General features: G+C 40.8%; 7 protein-coding genes across 7 annotated transcripts; 2 read left to right on the top strand and 5 right to left on the bottom strand.

The window, feature by feature from the left end:
• Positions 1-303: 303 nt before the first annotated feature.
• Positions 304-1290, bottom strand: CCM_02572 (BTB/POZ fold domain containing protein; the record flags this gene model as incomplete). The annotated part of the gene is made up of 2 exons (XM_006667724.1): positions 304-1041; positions 1105-1290. The coding sequence occupies 2 exons, from the start codon at positions 1288-1290 to the stop codon at positions 304-306; spliced, it is 924 nt and encodes a 307-aa protein (XP_006667787.1).
• Positions 1291-1621: 331 nt separating this feature from the next.
• On the bottom strand, positions 1622-2693 carry CCM_02571 (nuclease PA3, putative; the record flags this gene model as incomplete). Its single annotated transcript, XM_006667723.1, has 2 exons — positions 1622-2489; positions 2563-2693. 2 exons carry the CDS (start codon positions 2691-2693, stop codon positions 1622-1624), a joined length of 999 nt encoding a protein of 332 aa, XP_006667786.1.
• Positions 2694-2907: 214 nt separating this feature from the next.
• CCM_02570 (uncharacterized protein) lies at positions 2908-3263 on the top strand (the record flags this gene model as incomplete). Its single annotated transcript, XM_006667722.1, has 2 exons — positions 2908-3108; positions 3153-3263. The coding sequence occupies 2 exons, from the start codon at positions 2908-2910 to the stop codon at positions 3261-3263; spliced, it is 312 nt and encodes a 103-aa protein (XP_006667785.1).
• Positions 3264-13738: 10475 nt separating this feature from the next.
• Positions 13739-15273, bottom strand: CCM_02569 (MFS multidrug transporter; the record flags this gene model as incomplete). The annotated part of the gene is made up of 2 exons (XM_006667721.1): positions 13739-15115; positions 15175-15273. 2 exons carry the CDS (start codon positions 15271-15273, stop codon positions 13739-13741), a joined length of 1476 nt encoding a protein of 491 aa, XP_006667784.1.
• Positions 15274-15821: 548 nt separating this feature from the next.
• On the bottom strand, positions 15822-18003 carry CCM_02568 (Fungal transcriptional regulatory protein; the record flags this gene model as incomplete). The annotated part of the gene is made up of 3 exons (XM_006667720.1): positions 15822-16154; positions 16208-16998; positions 17058-18003. 3 exons carry the CDS (start codon positions 18001-18003, stop codon positions 15822-15824), a joined length of 2070 nt encoding a protein of 689 aa, XP_006667783.1.
• A 507-nt stretch (positions 18004-18510) lies between these two features.
• Positions 18511-19011, bottom strand: CCM_02567 (uncharacterized protein; the record flags this gene model as incomplete). Its single annotated transcript, XM_006667719.1, has 2 exons — positions 18511-18896; positions 18951-19011. 2 exons carry the CDS (start codon positions 19009-19011, stop codon positions 18511-18513), a joined length of 447 nt encoding a protein of 148 aa, XP_006667782.1.
• Positions 19012-19996: 985 nt separating this feature from the next.
• Positions 19997-21165, top strand: CCM_02566 (uncharacterized protein; the record flags this gene model as incomplete). Its single annotated transcript, XM_006667718.1, has 6 exons — positions 19997-20258; positions 20313-20435; positions 20490-20614; positions 20677-20761; positions 20816-21019; positions 21089-21165. The coding sequence occupies 6 exons, from the start codon at positions 19997-19999 to the stop codon at positions 21163-21165; spliced, it is 876 nt and encodes a 291-aa protein (XP_006667781.1).
• Between the last annotated feature and the right edge of the window lie 1928 nt (positions 21166-23093).

Genomic DNA, 23093 nt, shown 5'->3' with positions numbered 1-23093 from the left:
CGGAGATCTCGTACGTGTTGCTGCGGCTGCTGCAGACATTTGAGAGGCTGGAGAGCAGAGACGACCGCCCGTTTCGCGAGGCCGAGGCCGTGTCATTTTACAGTGCGCATGGAACGTTGGTGGGGATGTCTTGACTAGTTTATTTATTATTAACGAAAGAGTGAAAGAGTGAATGAGAGAAAGATCTAAACTGATTACATTTTCAGTCAAAGTAGTAGCTAGCCCACGAGTCATTTTTCTACTGTAGTCGCCCAGGAACGGTATAAAATTCATTCTTTAGCTAATACGCCGTTCCTGTCGTTCTTAGTATCGACCACAATGGTCGCAATGCACCACCAGTTCGCCAATAACCGCTTCAATGGTGCAATTGAATCGCCCACTGCATATTTGGCAGCGGTCCAAGACTTGTTTCCGCCCCGGGTGCTTGGATGTTCGATATGACTTGGTTAACGGTGATTTCGATATGACCTGATTAACGGCGTTGCACTTTTTCAGCAGCTCCAAGCCAAACGGCGTCATCAGGGGTGAGGTATCGAGCGTGCCCATGGCGAGAATGGTGTCGATATGCTCGACAATGGCGGTCGCAAGGATGTCGGACAGGCCGTGGTTGTGTACGATGTCGAGCGCGACCTCAGCAATGGCGGGAAGGCCGATGATCCACGGCTTGTGGGGCGACGCGTCCGCCAAGATGGCACTGATGCGCATGTTGGCGATGGTGGCGAGTTCGGGGACGTCGTAGTAGTCTGCCATGGCGTTCATACGGGTATGGACCAGGATAGTCTGGTATACCGGATCGTGGACCTCGGGCTGTTGGCTTTTTCCGCCTAGGGAGGGAGATCTAGCCGAACTAACTAACCATTCGGAAAACTCCGATTCGCCATTGGGCTCTGCGACTTGGTCCGCTATCTTCTTGTCGGCCTGGGGCTCGTCTTTGTCGGGAATATAGACGTCGTCGTAGTCTTTAGAGTAAAGAAACTGAATGAAATGTTTCACTAAGGCGGGCGTAAACGTGTCCATGTTCAACGTATTATTTCCGGACTCCTGGGCGAGCCATTGTCAGCTTGCTTGCTAAGAATGTAGGGGTTGACGCCGGGCTGCGTTTACCTGAAAGCCAGACCGCATGGCGGCCTGGATCACGGGGGATTGAGAGCAGACGACGGCTTTGTGCACTTTGAAGAGCGTCCCTTGACAGGAAAAGACCGTGTCGGAATATTCTTCCAAAAGCTTAATCTGCGCGACCACCGGGACTGTGCATGCGCGACCAGCACCATCGGCAGCGGTTCGCGACATGTTGTCGAAGTGTGTCGAGGGACGAAATGTGAAGCAATTTGAATAAGGAAGATGGGGACGGAAAGGTTAAAAGGAAATAAATGACACTGACTGCGCCGTTTTCAAAGGGATAATTCACTGCTCATAGAAGACGACACTCACGACAGTGTTTGTAAGGGGATGATTAATCGCCTGGAAAAACTGACACTTACTGTGGCGGTGTTTGCAAAAGGCGAATTAACTGCCTGGAGAAGATGATGCAGCGGTCAAAGCTCAATTCAATACACCCCCCCTCCCAATTCCAACATTTTTTCACTCCACAGTAAGGAATATACACAAATTTAGTTTAGTTTCAGTGATTGTGAGTGCAGCAAGTCTCGCCCATGGCCTCTCTGGCTAGCTTCGCGCGGCTCATCGGGCGGTCAGCGGGCAACAGATCGCGCCCGGACAAGTCAGGCAGGGAAGCATCATCGACGCTGCGCTTCGCAATCTTGCTGCTGTAAATGGTATTCAGCCAGTTTCCGAGGCGGTAGCCGCCCTTGGCAATCTGCAGCTCGACCGTGCCAATGACCGAGTTGTAGTAGTCCGGGTACAAGTCGCCCTGCTGAAGCGCCGCGGCGCCGCTGGGCATGACGACCGAGCACACGTACGCGTTGGCGTCGGACGCCCAGCGCGTGGCCGAAGTAATCGGATCCGCGACGCTGTCACCCGCGATCCAGCCCGCCGCCTGCGCCTTCAAGTCGCCCGAGTCAATCTCGGCGACGAGCGCGCCCGCCCACGACTGCGCGTCCGTCAACTTGCTGCCGCCGACCTTTTTCTGCGGAATGTACGTGTCCCAGTCGGCGTGCAGGTTGTCCGAGTACCCGTCAAAGGTGACCTTGATGTCATTGCCGCCGACCTCGTACGCCTCGTCGTGCAGTGGCTGGGTGACGTCACCGAGGAAATGCACGAGGAACTTGAGCGCCTCGGTGACATGGGGCGCGCTCAGGCGGCCGTCGCTGACGCGCTGCGTGTAGTTGGCAATGGCGGAGACGGAGCAGCCCTTGCTGCCACAGTCGCGTTGATAGTCGACGCTGCACGACGAGGGCGGGTTGTCCTCGGCGTCGATGAAGTGCAGCGGGGCCGACCACTTGCCAGCCGTTGTGGCGCGGTATTGGTCGGCCCACGAGGCAATATTGGCAAGGTACGAGTCAGACGTGTCTCCAAGAACACCTTGGGCCCTGTAAGAGAAGGTATAAGTAGCTGATTCCTCTCTTCGTATAAGCGTCAAGGTCGTCTCCAGACTAAACTCACCAAACCGCAGTGTCGTTGGTCAGGTAGTGTTGGGCAATGTACGCGACGGTGGCGTGGCCCAAAACACCCCAAGCCTTAGCGCCCTGAAAGGCAGTGGCCGCAATGACGGCGGTCCGGTAGAAAGAGACCATGGTGGGTGGTGTGGAGAGTTGACGATGAGTTGCGCAACGACTCAGATAAAGTGGCTGTATCGGGGTCCGCAGATCGAGATGGCGTCTTGGCAAAATCTCAAGACAACAACGTCGAGAAGGGTTCAACCTTGATGGACAGGTCCTATTTATAAGAAGCGGACACCTCTAGCAACAGAACTCTGGCTGCACCGGCCGGAGATGAATCTGAAAAAGCATGTGGCTCGCTACCGATACGACGCACAACACCAAGTGCCGAGTTAAGCGAGCTCCAGCTCCTAGATGCGCATCATGGTCAGCAGTGGACACTTCCCTTTTTAGCAGGTCGTCAAGATCCGCCACCCAGCGAGGGCCGGCGATTCGGCACAAGCGTAGTGCGCCGTGTGGAGTTGGTGCTGACGGACTGGGCACACGGTCGGTCTGGCGTTGATGATAGGGCGAACCCGGCCAACTCCGCCAAAGAACGGGACCTTTGAATGGGGGGTCTCGAACGACGCGGACAGAATCGAGCGCGTGCGACAGCTTTCGGTCAATGCTTTGGGAGAATGGATGGGCGATGCGACCCTAGCCTAAGCTCGATGGCGGGACACGGGAGAACAGACTTCTCGAAGACGCGCCAGTGCAAGGGGCGCCGAGTAACTAGCATGCCTTGGTGTGAGGGGATGCCATTTAAACGGCTGAATGCCGATCACTCGGGGCCAGGATTGTCGTCTTTTCCCAGCTTTGATGGAGGATAGTCAGCTTTGGCGGTTGGCGATGTCACCAGGCTAGTTGGATGCGCAGAAGGACTTCAATGCAGGTTTCAGGATGAATAACGTCGTGCCGAAAAAAAAAAGGCGTCGGTTTATCCGTACTTCATGTTGCCAACCACGATTCCCTTACCGCCAATCTCTTCTCTTGCGGCCTAAAATATTTGCTAAACCTAAATAGATAATTACTAAATTTTTAAGTAGCTAATAACTATTAGGGTAGCTAGTATAATACCTAGACACTAAAGCTAGCTTTTCTATAGTAATTTATATAGTAAGGTAATAAATACTATCTAGCCCTTATTACCTACTACCTATACTACTATTTACTAACTTAATTCTTATATTATATAATTAAAATTAAAGCTATTATTATTAAATTTAATATAAATATTCTTTATAAAATAATATATTATACTTTTAAAAATATTAATAATATAATTAAAAATATAATTAAAAATAAAAGTTATTTTATAATTATTAATATAAATATTATAATATAATAAAAAAAATAATATATTTATTATTAAATACTATTAATAACCTTATAAAAGGGTAAAAAGAGGGAATCTTAATTATAAAGCTATAAATACTTTTTTAAGGTTAATATATTATATAAATATTATCTAAATTAATAAATAATTAAGTATATTAAGATTAATATTAATTATTAATATAATTACCTATTAAAAGATATTAAAGTATACTTTTTATACTAGATTAAGGATATTATAAAATATAAAAAGGAAATTATTTTTCTTTTTAATTTTAATATCTTTATATTAAATATTATTAATCTATTAATAAAAAGAAAGTATATTTTTATTATAAAGACTATACTAATAAATATTAATAATCTTTTTAATTATTATAAAAAGGTAAAGCTTATTAGCTATATTTTAATTTAATAGCTTTATAATTATTTTTAAAGGTTTAAAAAATATATTTATAAAGTTAGAATTAATTAAAAAAGCTAAATAAATAGTTTATTTATTATTTTATATATTAGTCTTAAAGTTCTATAGTTTTTTTTAAATATATAAATATATAATTATACTTATAAAATTAATTACTTTAACCTTCCTCTTTTTAATATATATTTTATTATATTATTATTATATTACCCTAATTAGACTAGCTAGTCTATCTAGTACCTTTATAGCTTATAAGATAGGGAAAAAACTAGAGTACCTAGAGGAAAAACCCTAGCTCTAGTATAGGTTTAGCATAATTCTAGAGTAATTCCTAGTAGGGAGTAGTGTACTCCTTATCTTAGTAAAAGATAATAATAATAGGCATAAATACATAAAACTTAGTAGGCTAATAGACCTACCTATCCCCTACTTAACCCCCTTAACCTTCTCCCCCTATAGCCCTATCCTAGCCTAAGCTAGGTACTATATATAGTTAAGGTCCCTCCTAAATCCTAATCCCTAGATACTTTAAAGTATAAGTAGGCATAGTAATAGCTATAAAGGCTATAATACCTACCCCTATTATTCTTTTCTTTAGCTTCTATAGTCTATTTTCTATATTATCTATACTAAATAGGTAGGAACCTTACCCCCTATAGGGCCTTACCTATACTAGAACTAGTTAGGATAGCCTTACTACTCTCCTACTTCTATATACTTTTATACCTATCTCTACTTTTTACCTTATAATTACTCTATTTATATCCCTATACCCCTCTAGAGCCTTTAGATTAATATTAGCCCTTATATAGTTTATTATATTTACTATATTAGGTAGGGAAGGAGCTATAGCTATATATATTTAATTATTATTATTTTTAGCCTACTACCTAGCTAGCTAGCCTATTTACTATAATATTTAAAAAGCCTTAAATTCCTTAATTCTTACTCTTTTCCTTTCTTTTTTAATAATATATAATTATATATCTCCCCTACCTTTAGTATATATACTATACCTTACTATTACCTTTACCCCTACCTAGGCTAAGCCTTTCCTACTTTAGCTACTAAACTATACTAACTCTCCTCTTTACTAGTTTCTTACTACTACTATTACTATACTTATATACTCCCCTCCTTTTTATCCTTATATGCCTCCCTAAGCTATACCTAGGCTACCCCTAGCCCTATCCTAATATTACTAATACTTCCTAGAAAAATAAAAAATTTTAACTATTACTACTATTACTACTATAGTAAGTTGCCTTATCTTTAATATATACCTAGCCCTATCTTATCCCTAACCTTATTAGTCTAATACTACTACTACTATTACTAATAATATAAGTAACCTTTACCTATTTATTATCTACCCCTATTCTAGTATTAATCTAGCTAGCTACCCTCTTTACCTTTTTACTACCCTATTAAGTACCTATACTAGGTTATTACTATAGGTAAGCTAGTACTAGTCCCTTATAGCTAGTACCTTAAGTATATAGGTAATACTAGCACTATTACCTACTTTAAGTAGGCTAGTAAGTATCCTAGTACTATACTAGGGTAGCCTTTATCCTAATCTAGTCCTAGATCCTAATATATCTATATATATTAAGTATATAAAAAATAATAAAGTTTATATACTAGTAAGTCTCTTTAATTCTAGTTTAAAGCCTAACTAGGTCTAATCCTAGTTAACCTATTAATAGCCTATTAATAGTATTAAGCCTATAGCCACTACTACCTAGGATTAGCTCCTAGCTTATACTAAGGATAGCCTAGCCCTAGGCCTAGGTAATACTAAGTTTAGCTACCTAATAGTAGCTATCTACTATGCCTATAACTAGGCTAATAGTATAAATACTAAGGGTAATACCTACTATATTTAGGGTATAGCTAGTCTAGCCTAGATTATAGTTATACTAGCCCTTACTAGTTATAACTTAGCCTTAGCTATAGCTATTTATATTAATACTAAGGTATTAATATATCTAGACTAGGCTAAAGCTAAGGTAGCTTACTAGCTAGCCTAGTAGTAGTATACCTTAGCTAGCCTACTCTAAGTTGCTATAGCCGCCTTAAAGGCCTAGGGGGTAACTATGCCTAAGCCTAGGCTAGATAAGGGCCTAGACTTAGCTACCTTAACTAAGGGGGAGGAGGGTAAGGAGGAGGAGGAGGAGTAGGAGAAGGAGGAGGTAAGGAGAGGTAGTACTAGGCCTAGCCTAGGCTATACCTATTTAAAATTATTTTTAGTTTTCTATATATTTTTTAGCCTACTAGAAGTAGTAAAGTTAGGGTAGCACTAGGCCTAGCCTAGGCTATACTTATTTTTTAAATCTTCTATTTTATACTTAGGAAAAGGGGTAAAGTTAGGCTAGCACTAGGTTTAGACTATACTAGGGTAGGAGTAAGCTAATAGCCTAATTTACTAAATTTTAAAATTAAAAGTTAATTACTTTTTATACCTATACTAGCCTAGTACTAGTATATACCTAGTCTATTCCTATCTTACTATATACCTATATTACTACTATACTATACCTAACCTAACCCTAGTTTAGTACTAACCTAAATAAGGTTTAGATATATATTAGTTAACCTTATAAGTATAACTACTTAGTAATAATTACTAAATTCTTTAGGTAGTTTAATACTAATAGTATATCCTACCTATCTTAAAGTTACCTCTTTAGTAGCCTAGGCTTAGTCTAGTATACTATATAACTTAGTAGGATATAGTAAATATCTTCTAGCCCTTCCTTATAATAGTATAGGCCTAACTTATAACTAAGAATATATTATTTATAAAGGAAGGTATTAAGCCTAATCTTCTTTATATATATTTATATAATAATAAAACTAATATACTTAGGTATAAATAGGAATAAAACTACCTAGGTAGGGTACTAGAGCTATAGTAGCTTATAGGTAAGGTAGATTATAACCTATTTAGTATAGTATTATTTAGCTAACTTATCTACCTCCTACCTTACTACTAATCTATCTTATAACTACTTATTAAGTATCTTCTAGTCTTACTTTAAGGCCTCTTTAGACTTACCTAGGAGGCCTTTATATAGGTTAGCTAATAGTAGTCTTATCTATTATTATAGTTATTACTACCTATATTACTACTATTGCCTTAGCCTTTTTACTATTACTAGGACTACTCTAGCTACCTAGGTAGATATATGCTAGAGCTAGGCTATTACCCTACTTACCTCCTACCTTATTAGTATCTAGTACTTTCTAGTTATTAAGTAAAGGTTAATTAGAGGGACTTTTAAAGCTTCTTTAATATAGTAAGTTAGGGTAGCTTTAAACGCCCTTATAACTAGTTATAAGTATTACGCTTAGAGATTATATAGGGTCTAGGCTAGGCCTACTGCCTTATCCTTCCTTAGTATATACTAACTAGCTAGACTAAACGTTATAATAGGCCTAACGCCCTAGAGGTATAGCTCTTATATATTCTTACTCTTAGGCCTCTAGGCTTTCCTAATAGTTATACTTAAGGCTTAGATTACTCTTACTACTTAGTTCTTAACTACTTAGAGTTATTTCTTCTACCCTAGGCCTAGTATTAGCTAGACTCTAAGGAGTTAGGTTTCCTATTTTAAATAAACTATTATATTATTAAGCTAGATTAGGCCTAAGTCTAGGCTTTAACTATACTAGAAGTGTATAAAACTAAACTTTAGTATAAAGAACTATAAGTTATTAACCTTTAACTACTCCCTATATATCTCCTATCCCTATTCTAGCTATAAGATTACTATATCTATATTTAGTCTAATACTAAGTAGGTTAGTATTATTTATAAACCTAACTATTATTAGGCCTAGTACTATCTTAAGGGTAATATATAGTAAGCTAGTAAAAAGAATAAAGAGAATTAGTAAGAGTAGTAATTCCTAAGGCACCCCTTAAGGGATTAACCTAGCCTATATTAGGCCGCTATTAAGCCTTAACTAGGCTAACCTATTAGCTAAAAAGGACTATATTAGGCTTAGTACCTTAGCTAGAAAACCCTACTATTAGAGTATCTAGATAAGGAGGTTATAATTAATATTATTAAAGGTGCTAGTAATATCTAGCTATAGTAGTAATATAGCGCTACCTTAGGCCTATACTAATCTAACTATTTCTAAAATTATAGTAATAGTAATCTTAGTTAACCTTCTTTACTTATTTCCTATCTAGCTATTAGGTAGGAGCTAGTTTAACTCTACTATAGTTATAATCCTATCTACTATAATCTTCTTAAGAAGTTTACTTATAGTGTTAAGAAGGGTAATAGGTTACTATTCCCTAGCTATATAAAGGTCCTCTAGTTACTTATCTAGCTTTTATAGGACTATAGTAGTACTAGCCTTATACTAGGATAGAAAGTAACTAGCTTTAAGTAAGGCATTATAAAGTAAAGCTAAGACTTAATAAAGTAGTAATTCTAAGGCCTATAGGAACCTATAGGGAACCCTATCTAGCCCTAGGGCATTCTAGGTTATATACCCTCTAAGTGTTATTATAACCTCCTTTTTAGTAATTAGCTTAAAGATCTTAGTTATATCCTAGCTTACCCCTTATAACTTTACCTTAAACCTAGGCTATCCCTAGTTAGGTAGTATAGTATCTAGAAAGAACTTCTAGCTAAGTATATTAGCTTTCTCTTCTTATATAATAGCTATCCTACTATCTAGTCTAGTTAGGACTAGTATTATATTAAAGGTATATCTAGCTATATATCCTTTTACCTAGTAAAAGTGCTTTTAAAGCCTAGATATATTCCCTAGGGAATCTAGGTGCTCCCTCTAGCTTTATAGCCTAGCCCTATATAAGGTTCTTACCTAGACTATCTTTACCTTAATTATATATCCTTAATTTACTAGTACTTCTATATATTACGCTATCTACTATACCCTCTTTATATTATTAATAGTATTTACTACTTCTTAATTCTACTATAGTAGTTACTATAACTAGGCTAGAGTTATAATAGGAATAGCTAGTTAGACTATATTTTAAATAGTTATTACTAACTATCTATATACTACTTTAATCTTAAGGGGGTTATAAAGCATTACCTTATTTAAGGGCTAGAGCTAGGCTATTGCCTTAGTAGTAGCTATATCCTTATCTATCTTCTTCTAATTTCTAGTCTATAGGGGTTCTACTCCCTTATATATATTTAGTATTAATAGTTAGGGGATATAGTTAGACCTAGTTAGGCTCTATAGTATAGTACTATATTACCCTTCTAGGGAGAAAGAAGCCTAGAGTAGGTTAATTATACTTAAGTACTTATCCTTTTTATACTATATACCTATCCTAAAGGGTATAACTAGCCTAGCCTTAAGCCTATCTATATACTTTATTATAGGTTTAGTAGTATTAGACTCCTATTTATAGAAATCCTATATTAGATAGTAAATATTAAAGTTTTTTACTATAGCTCTTAGTATAGGCTTACCTACTCCTACTCTAGGTAGGAGAGTAACTAGGTTTAACCTAGGTTTAGTATAGATATTTATAATAACTAGTAGTAAAGAGAGGAATTAAATATAATAAGTATCCTTTAATAGAGTAGTATCCTAAAGAACCCTTAGTAATCTTTTATATATATAAGTTATAATATAGCCTCCCCCCTAGAGCCTTTAGTATAATACTAGGGCTAGGGTAGGGGGGGGCTAGCCTAGTACTACTTCTTAAAAGGCTAGAATATCTAGACTATTAGGGAGGTATAAAGCTACCTAGATATTATTATTATTTTTATAAACATTCTATAAAAGGATCTTTATTCTATTATCTAGGCTAGGCTAGTTTAGGGGTAGTTAGTACTAGGACTAGTACTATTACTACTACTATTATAGGTTATCTAGTTAGGGTTTATAGTAGTAAGGAGGGGGGTAGTATACTACTACTCCTAGTTAGGGGAAACTATATTATATTTAACTATAATATGTTTAGTCTCTTTACTAGGCTCTACCTAGCCTTAGGGGGTCTCCCCTATAGCTATAAGCTATTAATAACTTATTTAAGTAGTAAAGAGGCCTTTAGGCTTTAGGGCCTATACTTAGTTAGCTAATAGGTTTTAAACTAGGTAGGCTAAAGGCAATAAGCTTCCTAAGCCTAGATCTAGTGCTCCTACTATATAGGGTAGTCCCTAGACTATACTAAGTACCTTCCTTTATAGTTAGTATATAATTTCTTTAATATATTAGTAATAGCTAGGTATACCTTTATATTAGTATAGGCTTAGCCTATATACTAGCTATACTTATCTATCTTTACTATATAGAACTATATAATATATCTAAACCTATAGTATTTATAGTACTAGGTAGCCTAGACTAATTCTATATAGGGTTTATACTTAAATACTTATAAATTAAAGTAAATACCCTATTAGTATAGTTAGTTAGCTATAGTTATATTATAAACACTAATAACTAGTAATACCTTTATACTAGATTTAACCTAAAGGTAGTATACCTTAGCTATAACTATATTAGCCTTATTAAATACTACTAGTATAGTAGTAAGGTTAGTAGTATTATTTAGTATTTTAGCTAGAGGTATACTTTTTATTACTATTAAGTATATATAGCAAGATAGCTATACTTCTAGCCTAAACACATTCTTAACCTAGTATATATTATTTATAAATGCCTTTATATTCTAATAGAATAAGAGCACTATATCTCTAGATAGGAGCTAGTAGGTAGCTACTATAGTATCCTCCTAAAGGGATTAGTTTACTACTATAACTACCTTTACTAGCTTTATAGCCTATACCTTAGCCTAGTAGTCCTTAGTACTAATAATTAGTTCCTTATTATACTAGGCTAGGACTAGCTTTACCTAGGTATCTCCTTAGGTTCCTCCTTATACTATATTTATATAGGTCCCCTTTAATATAGGGCCTAGCTATATAATTATCTTCTTTATAATATTCTAGATTGCTTTAGTAGTTATAAGCAGTCTTAGCTTAGGGCTAGTATATGCTTATAACTATTCTAAGAAGGCTTCTACCTAGGGCTTATTATCTTTATTTACTAAGAAGAGGAGCTTTTTTATAATAATTAACTAGGTTTTAGGTTTCTTCTAGGTAGGTACTACCTTAGGTTTAGTTAGTTAAGTCTTATTAGTCTTAACGTGTTTAGATGCGTCTCTAGTAGTCTTTTTACTACTACCTACCTTAACTATAGTATAGCTCTTATCTAGTATTATTTCTAAGCTAGGCCTAATATTATTTTGCTTCTTACTTACTTTTTATTAATTTTATTAACGTTGTGGGCTTACTATAAGCATGTACCAATTCTAGGCATATGATATTGAATTTTATTATATTAATAAAAAAGACTTTCTAATTTACTATAGCCTTTATTATTAAAAAAATACTAATTATTTTTTATAGGTTTTAGACTAGCTTATAAAGGTATTAAAAGTTAAAAAAATCTAATTACTAAAAGTAGTTATTTATAACTATAACCTTATCTTTATTAAAGCCTTTAAAAACTATTTTAAGTTTAGCTAAAAAAAATATATATTATATTTATAGTATATTTATATAAATATTTTTATATATACTAAAAAGTTTTTTCTTAAACTAATCTAGAACCTTATTATATATATAAGTATTTAGTATTTTAAGTTTATTTAGTTCTTAGTAATATAGAAAAAGCTTATTAACTTCTTTACTATATATACTTATAAAAAAAGGCTATAAAAGTTTATAATACCTAGAAAATAGCTATTAAAAGTTATTCTTTATTATATTTAAACTTAACTTTATCTTTATTATAAGAATATTATTAAATATTAGGTTAATAAGTATAAGTACTTTAGTTATACTATAATATTAATAATAAAGTTATTTTATATAAGGCTAAAGTAGTTCTTTTAATTAGCTTAAAGTAACTTTAAAATATTCTTTTATAATCTTATAATATTCTAAGATTAATAAAAAAATAATATTATTAGAGAGATTAGAAGAAATTAAGGTAAAGTATTAATATCTATAAGTAAAATTCTCTTTTCTTTAATAAAAAATTATATTATAAAAGAAAGCTTTAAGTTTATACTTAAAGAATAAAAAGTAGTTATTAATAAGAAGGTAAAATTATTAAGTTAATACTATTTTATTTATACTATTATTAAAACCTATAGGCTTTTATATAAATACTAAATTACCTTATTAGAAAGCTATTAAGAACTTTTTATATTTAATAATTTTAATCTTTATTAAGTATAGTTTAATTTAAAAAGGTTTATTCTTTTTATAATTATTCTTAATCTTATTAATTAAAAGTTAAGATAGTATATAAAGTAAGAATAAGTAACTACTAATAAAATACTTTCTTTTTAAAATAAGTATATTTAAAGCTAATTTAAATATATATTAATTAAAAAAAAAGCTAAAATATACCTTTTAATAGCTATTATAAAGGCTTATAAAGCCTTTCTTATTATAAAAATATAGTTAATAATATCTAGTATAATATTTATTATATTAATATTAATAACTTTTTTAATAGCTTAAATTAATAATATAAATAACCTAATTAACTTATTATTAATATCTATAGATTTAATAGATTTTAAAGATCTTTATAAGCCTAAAATAATAGCTTTATAAGCCTATTAATATATAAATTTTAATATTAAAAATTATAAAGGTATCTTTAATAATAATAAAGATAATAGCCTTATATTAAATAATAATAAAGGTAATAAAAATATTAAAAGTATTAATAATTAAAATATATAAAGTATATTAAATATTATATTTAAAGCTATAAAGTATATAAATATAATTAATAAAAAAATATTAAAACTAAAAAAAAAATTAAAGTAATTTTCTAATTTTCTTATAATTAAATATAATTATTATAAAATTATAGTTATAGGTATAAGTACTTTACTATTCTTAGGATATTAACCTTATAGAATATACTAAAATTTAGTATATTTTATAGTATTAGTGTTAAGCTATAGTAACCTACTTTTTTATTTAGCGATTATCCGTGGAGGTTTGGCAGATATTTTAGGCCTTCTTTTGCTAGCTGCGTACGCTAATAATAACGAGACTTGGGGTGAAACATGCGACAAATCGTGTGCTGGCAAGTATCAAGCGCTTGATCTGTGAAGACGATTAGCGTAAAAGGATGCGAGGAGAATAGGTAATCGACAGGCAGAAGACAATGAAAGAAGGTTCCCCACCCCAGTAACTAATGTAATAACAAGGAAAAGTGCTCTGTGGGGGGTAGTGGTGTTATCCAGGCACGTCGCAGCAAGTAACGGAGCAGAACTGACGGGGTATTGGTATTTCTTTCTTTTTAAAAGGGAACCGTGCGCCTTTCTACATGCATATGAACAGTAACAACTATTTGTGCTTCCCAATGGCTCTCATTCTTGCGCCAAACACCCACAGTACAATCGGGGCTGGTGCTGCCAGGACCATGAACGCAAACCCCAGCACACTGTTGCCCCAGCCATAGCCAAGGTCAGCATACAGCGCTGGTGCAAAGAGCGGAAACGCAAAGCCGGTGATGCTGCGCAAGAATTGCGAGGCTGCGGCGGCCGATGCCACGTGGCCAATGTACGACTCGGTAACATACGCTTGCATCGCTTGCGTATTGAGAATAATGCCACAGCCAAAGATGGCGATGCCGATGTCAGGTCCAATCCAGTGCACACGGTACTGGGCGGTCCACCCGTAGATGAAGATGCCAGTGAGAACAAGAAATGCTCCAGGAACCATTAGCGGCACTCGATATTCGGGAGCCGTCTTGGTTCCGCCCGCACGCTTCTTCAGGTATGCCCAAATTTTGTCCATGAACCTGCTGCCCACTTGCGAGGCGACTGTGTACCCGATTACGAGAGCGATGTAATGCAAGCCACTCATGAGCTTGCTTTGGCGATAGCGGTCGATCCACAGGGTAGCGAATGTCGCGAGGACAAGGTACAAGAGGCCAAAGTTGTAGGCGAGAAGGACACCCATGAGTTGAATGGTAGGATGCGTAAAGAGTAACCGAAATGGGCGAGTCAGAGATACCGCAAGTCTCGAGCTGAGTTTCTCGTGGCTTTCACTTGTGTAGTATGCTTTTCCAGTCTCCTTGCTCAGCTTCTTTGCTTTCCGCTCCAGGAGTATCACCTTGAAGGTTTCCGGTAGCAGAAAGAAGCCGATAACAACAAGAATCCCGTCATATATCGATAGAATGTAAAAGATCCATCGCCACCCGATTGTCTGGGTTACGGCACCGCCAATGATGGGTCCAAGGGCAGGGCCCAGGAGCGGCAAGAATGTCGAAATGGCATACGACTTGCCACGTTGTTCAGGTCTCCAGATATCTGCCAGTACAGGGCTGCTGACGGCAAACTCAGCACTAGCACCGATACCCGACATGACGCGACAGAGAATTAGAACCCCTGGGGATTTGCTAAATCCAGCTGCCGTGTTCCATACAATGTAGTAACAGGCGCAAATCAGCCAGACGGGTCTTCTGCCAAACACCTCGGTACACGGTGCCAGTACCATCGGGCCAAACGCAAAAGCAAGAACATAGATGGAAAGAAATATTTGAGCATTCTTTTCGTTCGTGTTAAAATCGTGTGCGATGTCCTGCAGGGCGGGTGCCAGCATTGCGCCGGACATGAGCGTAACGAGGCCGCCGAAAGAAAGAAGGATGGTAATGGCCCATTTCAAAGGTTGATTCCAGTTATACGGGTGATCGGGGTCATCGTCACCATTCCAGGCAACCTGTCGCAAGTAAATTAGTATGACAGCTGTTTGGTGGTGCCGGGTTGTTGGTGACTTACTAACAAGGGATCAACTTGAGGCTGATTCGTCTCTTTATCGAGACCCGCCGGTCCGGCTTCGGTTGTGGAAGAACCGGCGCCTCGTTCAGTATCAGCCATCAGGTTCGGTTTCCGCGATGCTGATTGCACCCCTGCACTTTGCTGCTGAAAACGAGAGAGCACTCAATGCAACAATGGCGGTTGAGAAGATAATCTTCATTGAAACGTCGGTAAAAGACAAACCGCATTTTATAGCGAAGTTGAAATTACACCAAGAGAAGGAGATAATCGGAGAACGAGCAACAACAAATTGCAAAGGCCTTGTCGTGTTACAGCCGTGACAGTATAATGCAGGACCGAGACTCGGGTACAGTGTGAGTATGTATTCGCACTGTAGCCGTCAACGATCTTGGTAATGATGTGCACAGTGCGAGTCGGGCTCGGACTCCGAGAAGAGGCGCGAGCGACGGGGCAGGCAGGCCAGGAATGACTGTGGTTGCTGGCTGGCAGCTCCGGAGCCGATATGCAGGGACGCGTTCATTCATCGTTAAATTATCATTCGTCATTAAATTACCTAACTGTTTTCGCACCAACTGCAAGATTTTGCGCCGAGTTGCAGCGGAGCATGCAAGTTAATATTGCGACAACTAATTTGTACTCCGCATGCTCTATTCCTCAGTCGTACGCAACCAGTCAAACGTATCCATGAGCTCGAAACTAAAGTCGGGCTGATCGAGCAAGTCCCACTCTGGAAAGGTAAGCATGGCTTCGTCTGGACTCATGTTCAGGCTCTGGTCAAGCACCTGCTGGATAATAGTCTTGCAGTTGGCACAGAGCTTTGCGTTCGGCATCGAAGGCCGGACCCAGTCAAAAAAGCCAACCAGCAAACTCAGCTGCTGAATAATGGTGGCTCGGCTAATGTTGGGATCCTTGCTGTGCTCGCCCGCACCGAGTACCTCCTGGCACAAGATACCCGCCGCGGGAGCACCATACGAGAGCATCTGCGACATCGTGTCAGATGAATTGCATACCCAACAACCAAAGTCCTACTTACAATCCATTCAAAGCTGCGCTGTACGATAGCGCCTGCAAACTGTTCCTTGTGAATCCAAAGGTGGAGAGCCAACATCGCCAGCGAAAGGCTCGTCTCCAGCAAGTTATCTCGAATCGCATACCCGCAACGTATCAAGAGTCGATCGATAAAGAATAAATTTTGAAGATGCTCGAGATGAGTGATAATCTTCATGTAAAGGGGACGAGCGTCTGCATTGGGATTCTCGAGGTCCTTCGGCTCATATCTGAGACTGGTCGGGAACTCGGCTACCAAACTGTACTCTCGGTCTTTGAGGTCCCTGCTGACTGTATTAGTTATGACTTGGTCGGCGCGCGCAAACGAAACGCCAGTTTTATAGGAGAAGCCGTACATGAGATATTCTAGTGTTGGGTTCCGACCATTGCTCAGGGTAACTTCAAACACCTCGTCCCGGACCAGCGCCATCATAGTGCGGGCCCTCGCCACAGTCGCCGAGTACAACCCGCCATCCGTGTTCCACCCTCGTTCATCCAGAGAACTGATGGCCTTGTTGAGAGTGGCAGAGCCCGCAATGAGGTCTTCGTCGCGGAGGTCCAGAGGTAAGGGCGCAGTGTAGTACCGATGACTGATGAGGGGCGGATGCCCGTGAAGCATGACTCCGATTTTATCAAATACGAAAGTGGCTGCCACCAGTCGCCGGTTGTTTTCGGACCACGCTGTTGGGATATACGGCGCATTGCTCTCCTGCGTATGGAGACCGAGGAACATCAGATAAGCTATATTGGCCCCGTGGGCCTCCCAGATCGGCAATCCTAATCATGCACCTGTAAATAGCTGTTGAGGCGGAGGGTGGCCGAACTGAATTGCTTACCTGATTCACCGTCTACCATGGATACTAGAACAGCTCTTCGACGATACAATTCCGCCAATAGTTCGCTCTCGTCGGTGAACTGGCGCGCGAGACGGATACAGCTGTCGATATGAAACTTTGCTGTATGACCCGATGTGTTACTTTCTGAGCGCACCAGCTTCCTGGGAATCAGGGCGTCCAGAATGTCTGAAATGCTCTCCATATGAGTCCAGAGAAGCCCTATGGATTCCCATCTCGTATTTGGGCCAACAAAGCAATGCAGCCATGCCTCCCAGTCGGCATAGGGGCCGCGCATCGGTCGCGACGTGTTGCTGGATATTATTTCCGCGACGCGCTCCAACGTTTCTCGCTCGCTAAACGATGACGTGTCAGCAAGAACAGTCTGCAGCCACCGTACTATTCGATGTGCTGCCAGATGAAGCCAGCCTTTGGCATGAAACTCGCCCTCAAGATACACCATCTGCGCGTCCCGCTGATTGGGCATTGCTCGCAAGACGGCTAGGCAAGTCTCCCGAACCGGCTGCGGCAGCTCGCTGAAGACAACCTGCCGATCCTGTTCCGGCTGGGTAGCGGGCGAAATGTAGCCGTAAATGTTACTGTGCATGCCGCTGCCGGCTAACAAACTCGGCTGTGTCTCCGCCAGCGCCGTCGTATAGCCGAGTCGAATATTCGGGCGAGGCCGCTTGGACGGCCTTGGCGGTATCGCCACGATGGACGATGGCCCGTCGCTGGGCGTGGGCAGCCGGTCGTCGTTGTCGGTTTTGATCTTGCGCGCGGCATTGGCCGCGTAGAAACACTCGTGTCCCCTATTCTTGGCGCGGCAGCGAGAGCAGGCTGGGCGAGCATGGTCGCACGCCACCTTGCGTGTGCGGCAGGGATCGCAGGCCGCCAGGCTCCCGTTGGGCCGGAGCTGCTGCGCGACCCGCGGCCCTTGGGCAAAAGACATGGTTTTTGGGATTCGAGCAGATACGGATGGGCCGGCGCGCGGGTTCTTTTTTAAGGGCTGCGCAACGTTCGGCAGCTGCGTTGTTGTTGGACGGAGTTGTGGCGATGGGAAGCTCTCAACCCCGAGTGGAGTCACTACTAGGACCTTGTTAGGCTAAGACATTTGAATGCCAATGGCGTACGAATTAATTTGTAGAGAAAAATGAACGAAAATTAGAGAAGGAGATTGTCGATTTCTACAAGCAAAAATTACCATCGGCACAAGTTGGAATAGTTTCGAATTCTTCCACATCATAGAGTATCAGAGATGACAGCAGCAAGAAAGGGGACCTTGGAAGACTCAGTTTATTAAAGAGAGTATATAGCTAATAGACAAAGCAAGTCAAGGCACTGGAATCTGGGATACCAGTGGAGCCTAGTAGCACCAGGCTGCCATTGTACTTTAAAGCGCAGAGTACGGATAGCAGGGCAACTCAAAAGGGACTGGCTGATGCTACCATAGGTTGATTTAGTCGACAACGTAGTTGGTGGCGGCGTCGGCATCAGAGCGCTTATCAACAACATAATTGGTGGCAGCGTCAGCATCAGAGCGCTTATCCACAACATAGTTAGTGGCAGCGTCAGCGTCGGACCGCTTGTCAACAACGTAGTTGGTAGCCGCATCAGCGTCCGAACGCTTATCCACTACGTAGTTGGTCGCGGCATCAGCATCCGAACGCTTATCAACAACATAGTTGGTAGCAGCATCAGCGTCGGACCGCTTATCAACAACGTAGTTGGTAGCCGCATCAGCGTCCGAACGCTTATCAACTACGTAGTTGGTGGCGGCATCAGCGTCCGAACGCTTATCCACAACGTAGTTGGTGGCGGCATCGGCATCAGATCGAATGAAGACTTTTGACAGGTTAGAAACAGCCGTAAAGATGCTGATGAATTGTGTTCACGAACCAGGCTTGGCCACGGCAGTGGCAGCAAGAACGCTAATCACGAAAGTTGATCGGAAATGCATATTTGCGAGATTCACAATTGGTCAAGGTTGTAAAGGGAGAAGGGCTCTTGGATCTGTGTTGGTAGGTTGTAAGTGTGTTGCGAGTGAAGAGGCATATGAGCTGTTAGTGAGTCGGCTGACTATATAGTATTACATCACGTAAACAACAGCTGCCAGTTTGCGCATTGTCTAGCATCTACGAGAAACCATTGCCCAATGGCGTAACATGGGTGCAAACTGATTGCTTGTCATCTATGTCTATGTTTGTTAACTGTCACTAAAACCAGGGCGCAGTAGCCGTCAGTACTGCAGGCCATGACCTTTCTGATTTCATCTTCTGCTTGCGATACAGTCATGGTGCAGTCAAATATTATTGATTTGAATTTAGATTTTTTTTTTCACGAGCGCTGATCTTCGCCCGCAAGTACATGCATCATCATCTCGGCATACCATGTTCGCCATTCCCCTTGTCATTTGTGCTTTAGCTGCTTCCCCGCGGTGACAGCAGTCGCCTCCCTCGGGCGGAAATATGCCCTGACAAAAAAAAAGGTAGAATATCGTGCTCTTCTACAGAACAAAAACCGGCGATAGTCATTGGAGATGAACTATAATGCCCACGGGTGTACTCTGTGCTGCGAAGCGTGTCATACCTCTAAGCCCACCCCCATGAGCGGTGACACAGCTGATTTCACCCCCCCCCCCCCCCTACCTTGCAGATACGACGGTTTTCAGCTGTGACAAGGCAGAGAAAAAGCATTGAAATAGGTAACATCTCAAGAAGATGTTGTAATAGCTATTGGGCTAATGCAAGAGCTGCACTGCCGCTGTGGCCTGACATCAGTCGTCAGAGCCTGGCTAGCCGTATGGATTCAGCGCTGTTCCCAAGCACCATGACACTCCGCAGCAGCTTCTTCACAATATTTCTCCCAATACAATTCTTTTACCTACCAGAAATTCATATCGAGAGCTCAGGATTTGCCAAAAATTTGTACGAGAAAGCAGTCCAATGAAGTCAGAGGATACAGGTACGCGGGCTTCCACGCCGACCATCACCGAGGAGCAAGATTGGAACGCGAAAGATTCCGACGGCCTGTTGAAATCCAAAGAATGCAATGAGAGACATGTCGTCAAAGAACCGCGTCTCTTGCAGAGACAGATTTCTGCCAAATTGCATCTGGCGATTTTCAGCTTTTATATTTTGACCTTACTCGGCATGGGAGTTCTGCTCGGAAGAAGCTGGAAAATTGCGAAGCGGCCTTTTCTATACTGTGAGCCGCCAATTTCGCACTTGTGCTCTATCTCGTGCTGATGAGTATTTTAAGCGCCCGCAAATGAGGCCGTCGAATATTACATCGGCGAGTTCTCGGACGGCAATGACCCCCACGGCAAGTTCGTTGGGGAACCTCGACCTTCACTCGAGAAGGCTTGGACAGACCTGCTAGGACGTGAGTAGCGCGATCAGATCATACTATTTTTGGACTACCGCGCTAACACTTTAGCCATGAATGTGCGGCTATCACTGGAGGATGTTCAGGCGTTTGGTCGTGAATCGACAGCGGTCGGGATGTCAGATGGCAGCGGCTATCTCGGCACGTTGAACGTGTATCATGAGTTGCATTGTGTGGTATGCAAAATATTCCCTCTATTCGCTAACTGGTTCTGACTTCACATCTTCTCATGTCGCAGAGATGGCTTCACAAATACATCTACCAAGATGAGTACTGGCCCGGGCTGGATGATGAGCAACGACGAAAGAACAAGATCCACAGCAGTAAGTTCAGAACTTCGAGGATAGGCGCGAAAAGCTACTAATCGAAGGTTTTAGACCACTGCCTGGGTACTCTGAAAAGTTTTGCCATGTGCCACGGCGACGTCGGCCTCGTCATCTACAGCTGGCAAAAAGATGTGCTGAAGCCGGGGGCCAATGGTACAGGACACACTTGCGTCAACTGGGAAAAAATATCACAATGGACCCGGGAACGAACCGTCGACGTGTATGAACCGGGACTGATTATCCATCCACAGCTCGGTGAGTCCAAATTCTGAAACCAGCTCCCCAGTGTGGCCGGAATGTCTTGACTTACTCTCCCGAAACCAGGGCCGGCATACACCGGAGGACAAAATGATAAAGAACATATAAATGGAGCACTGCATTCACATGGAAGCCGTACATAGGACTGCCGAGCCGTGGGGCTGCGGTAAGCCATAGAAACGAGGCTGAGGCCGAGAACCGGCGGCGTGGCGGTTCGGGTATTTTCACTCCGCACAAGCCTAACCGATGTTCACATGGCAGGCCTTTTGCGCATTTCTATCAATAAATGGCGTTTATGCGCAAGTGTCAATTCTGCAAATGGAGTAAGTTGCAAGTAGAACCAGAAGTAGCAAAGCGTAACAACAGTAGTGAATGCAGCATTACGTAGAGAATGGTGTCGCTCCGAGATGACGCCTTATTATCTCGTTTATCGGTCCGGAAAGGGTCTTCGCCATCTCGCAAGTCACACAACAGGTATGCGCCGACAGACGACGCACGAAAGCAGGCTGACGGCATATCGCCTTCCCAGGGTTGCATTGCATCCCCCCCGCGCCTTCCTTACAAGGATGATTTTCGAAACTGAACGAACAAGCATTTACTATACTGTCCAAGCACACATGATCCCCAGACGAAGGAACGAATGGTGAAGCTGGGGGGCGTGGGGGCGATAGGCCACCGCGGAGCACGGAACTTGCTACAAGGGGAACAGGGAACTGAGTCAGAGCCACAGTGCCGTTGCCGGTACTTGGTTACGATCCCTTCTTCGCCTGCCCGACATGGTTTCTTTTTTCGCATTGAGTTGGCTCCGAGTAGATACAACTGCCGATGGCGAAAACCACTCCATCCGCTCTGCATACCATCACACGACGCTTGTGTATCGCGACGTGTATGACGTGACGAGAGCTTGAATTGACGAGTGCACCGCCTCAAATCCATGCTGTCCTCTCCCATTATTACTACCCGGATGCGCCTATTGGTGTGTTTTACATGCACAGCATTGCCAAGCCCTCGACGAACATCGGGGTCGTTTCCTCACTGATGAAGCAGCCTGGGGAGGAACCGGAGGACAGCCCCTGCTGTCACTCACCTGCCATTCGGCTATTTATGACTCTTTTGAGGTGATGATACAGGAGCTGAAAAATTGCGGATAACGCAGTTTGTAAGACCCCAAAGCTGCAGGGAGATGCTTGTCTGTGCCGACGATACGCTATGATATCATGTCTAAATGTGTCTGTTTCAGTATCGCTCGATCGTGATGCAGACAGCGCATTGCGGAGAATACTCGGTAGGTTTCAAGCAATGACTTACACGGTTGTAATTGACCTACTGCACCTGCTGTTAACGAATGTTGCAAAGTCAGATGGATGCTGGCCACCCACGTACGGTTTTAGGCATGAAGGTTACTAGAGATAACAGTGGCTATATTATTATGAAGGTACTTGGTATTATTAATACGGTACTGAATCTGATTTCTTACTGTTTATCAATTTGCTATTTAAATCAGAATTATATAAAGATAAATACATATAAAAGAATAAATAGAACAATTGATAATTTATAATTTCAGTATTATGATATAAACTTGTACTACTTGCTATATATCCATACGCTTTATTACGGAGCATTTGGTTCTGTTCTTAAGGTACGTAGCGCCCGCGTGCCAGCGCCTGATACCAGCGCCCGCGTACCAGCGCTTACGTCCGTATCCCTTTGGAGGCTTTGGAGGAGGAGCAAGCAAGGAATTTCCAAGGACGTGGTAGAACCAGCTATCTCGAAAAACGAAGGCACTTTGATAATACAAAGTAGCCAAGGTGAAGGACTATAGCGTAGGAGTGCTGGAAGCTTCCTGAACAATCACTGATCAGGCATGTCGATAAGATGTTGTCACGGGCTAAGCCCTGTGACCGCACGTGGTAACAAAGTACAGAGTAACATGAGACTTGATATTAGTATATTTTAAGAATTATATTTTAGTTGATATACATTATTAGTTTCTATTTTATAGAAAATAATAATAATAATAATAATAATAATAATAATAATAATAATAATAATAATAATAATAATAATA

Source organism: Cordyceps militaris (genome assembly GCF_000225605.1).
Source record: "Cordyceps militaris CM01 unplaced genomic scaffold CCM_S00002, whole genome shotgun sequence".
Classification (NCBI taxonomy): Eukaryota; Fungi; Ascomycota; class Sordariomycetes; order Hypocreales; family Cordycipitaceae; genus Cordyceps; species Cordyceps militaris.
The sequence above is the reverse complement of the archived record's forward strand: the minus strand, read 5'-3'. Positions and strand labels throughout refer to the sequence as shown.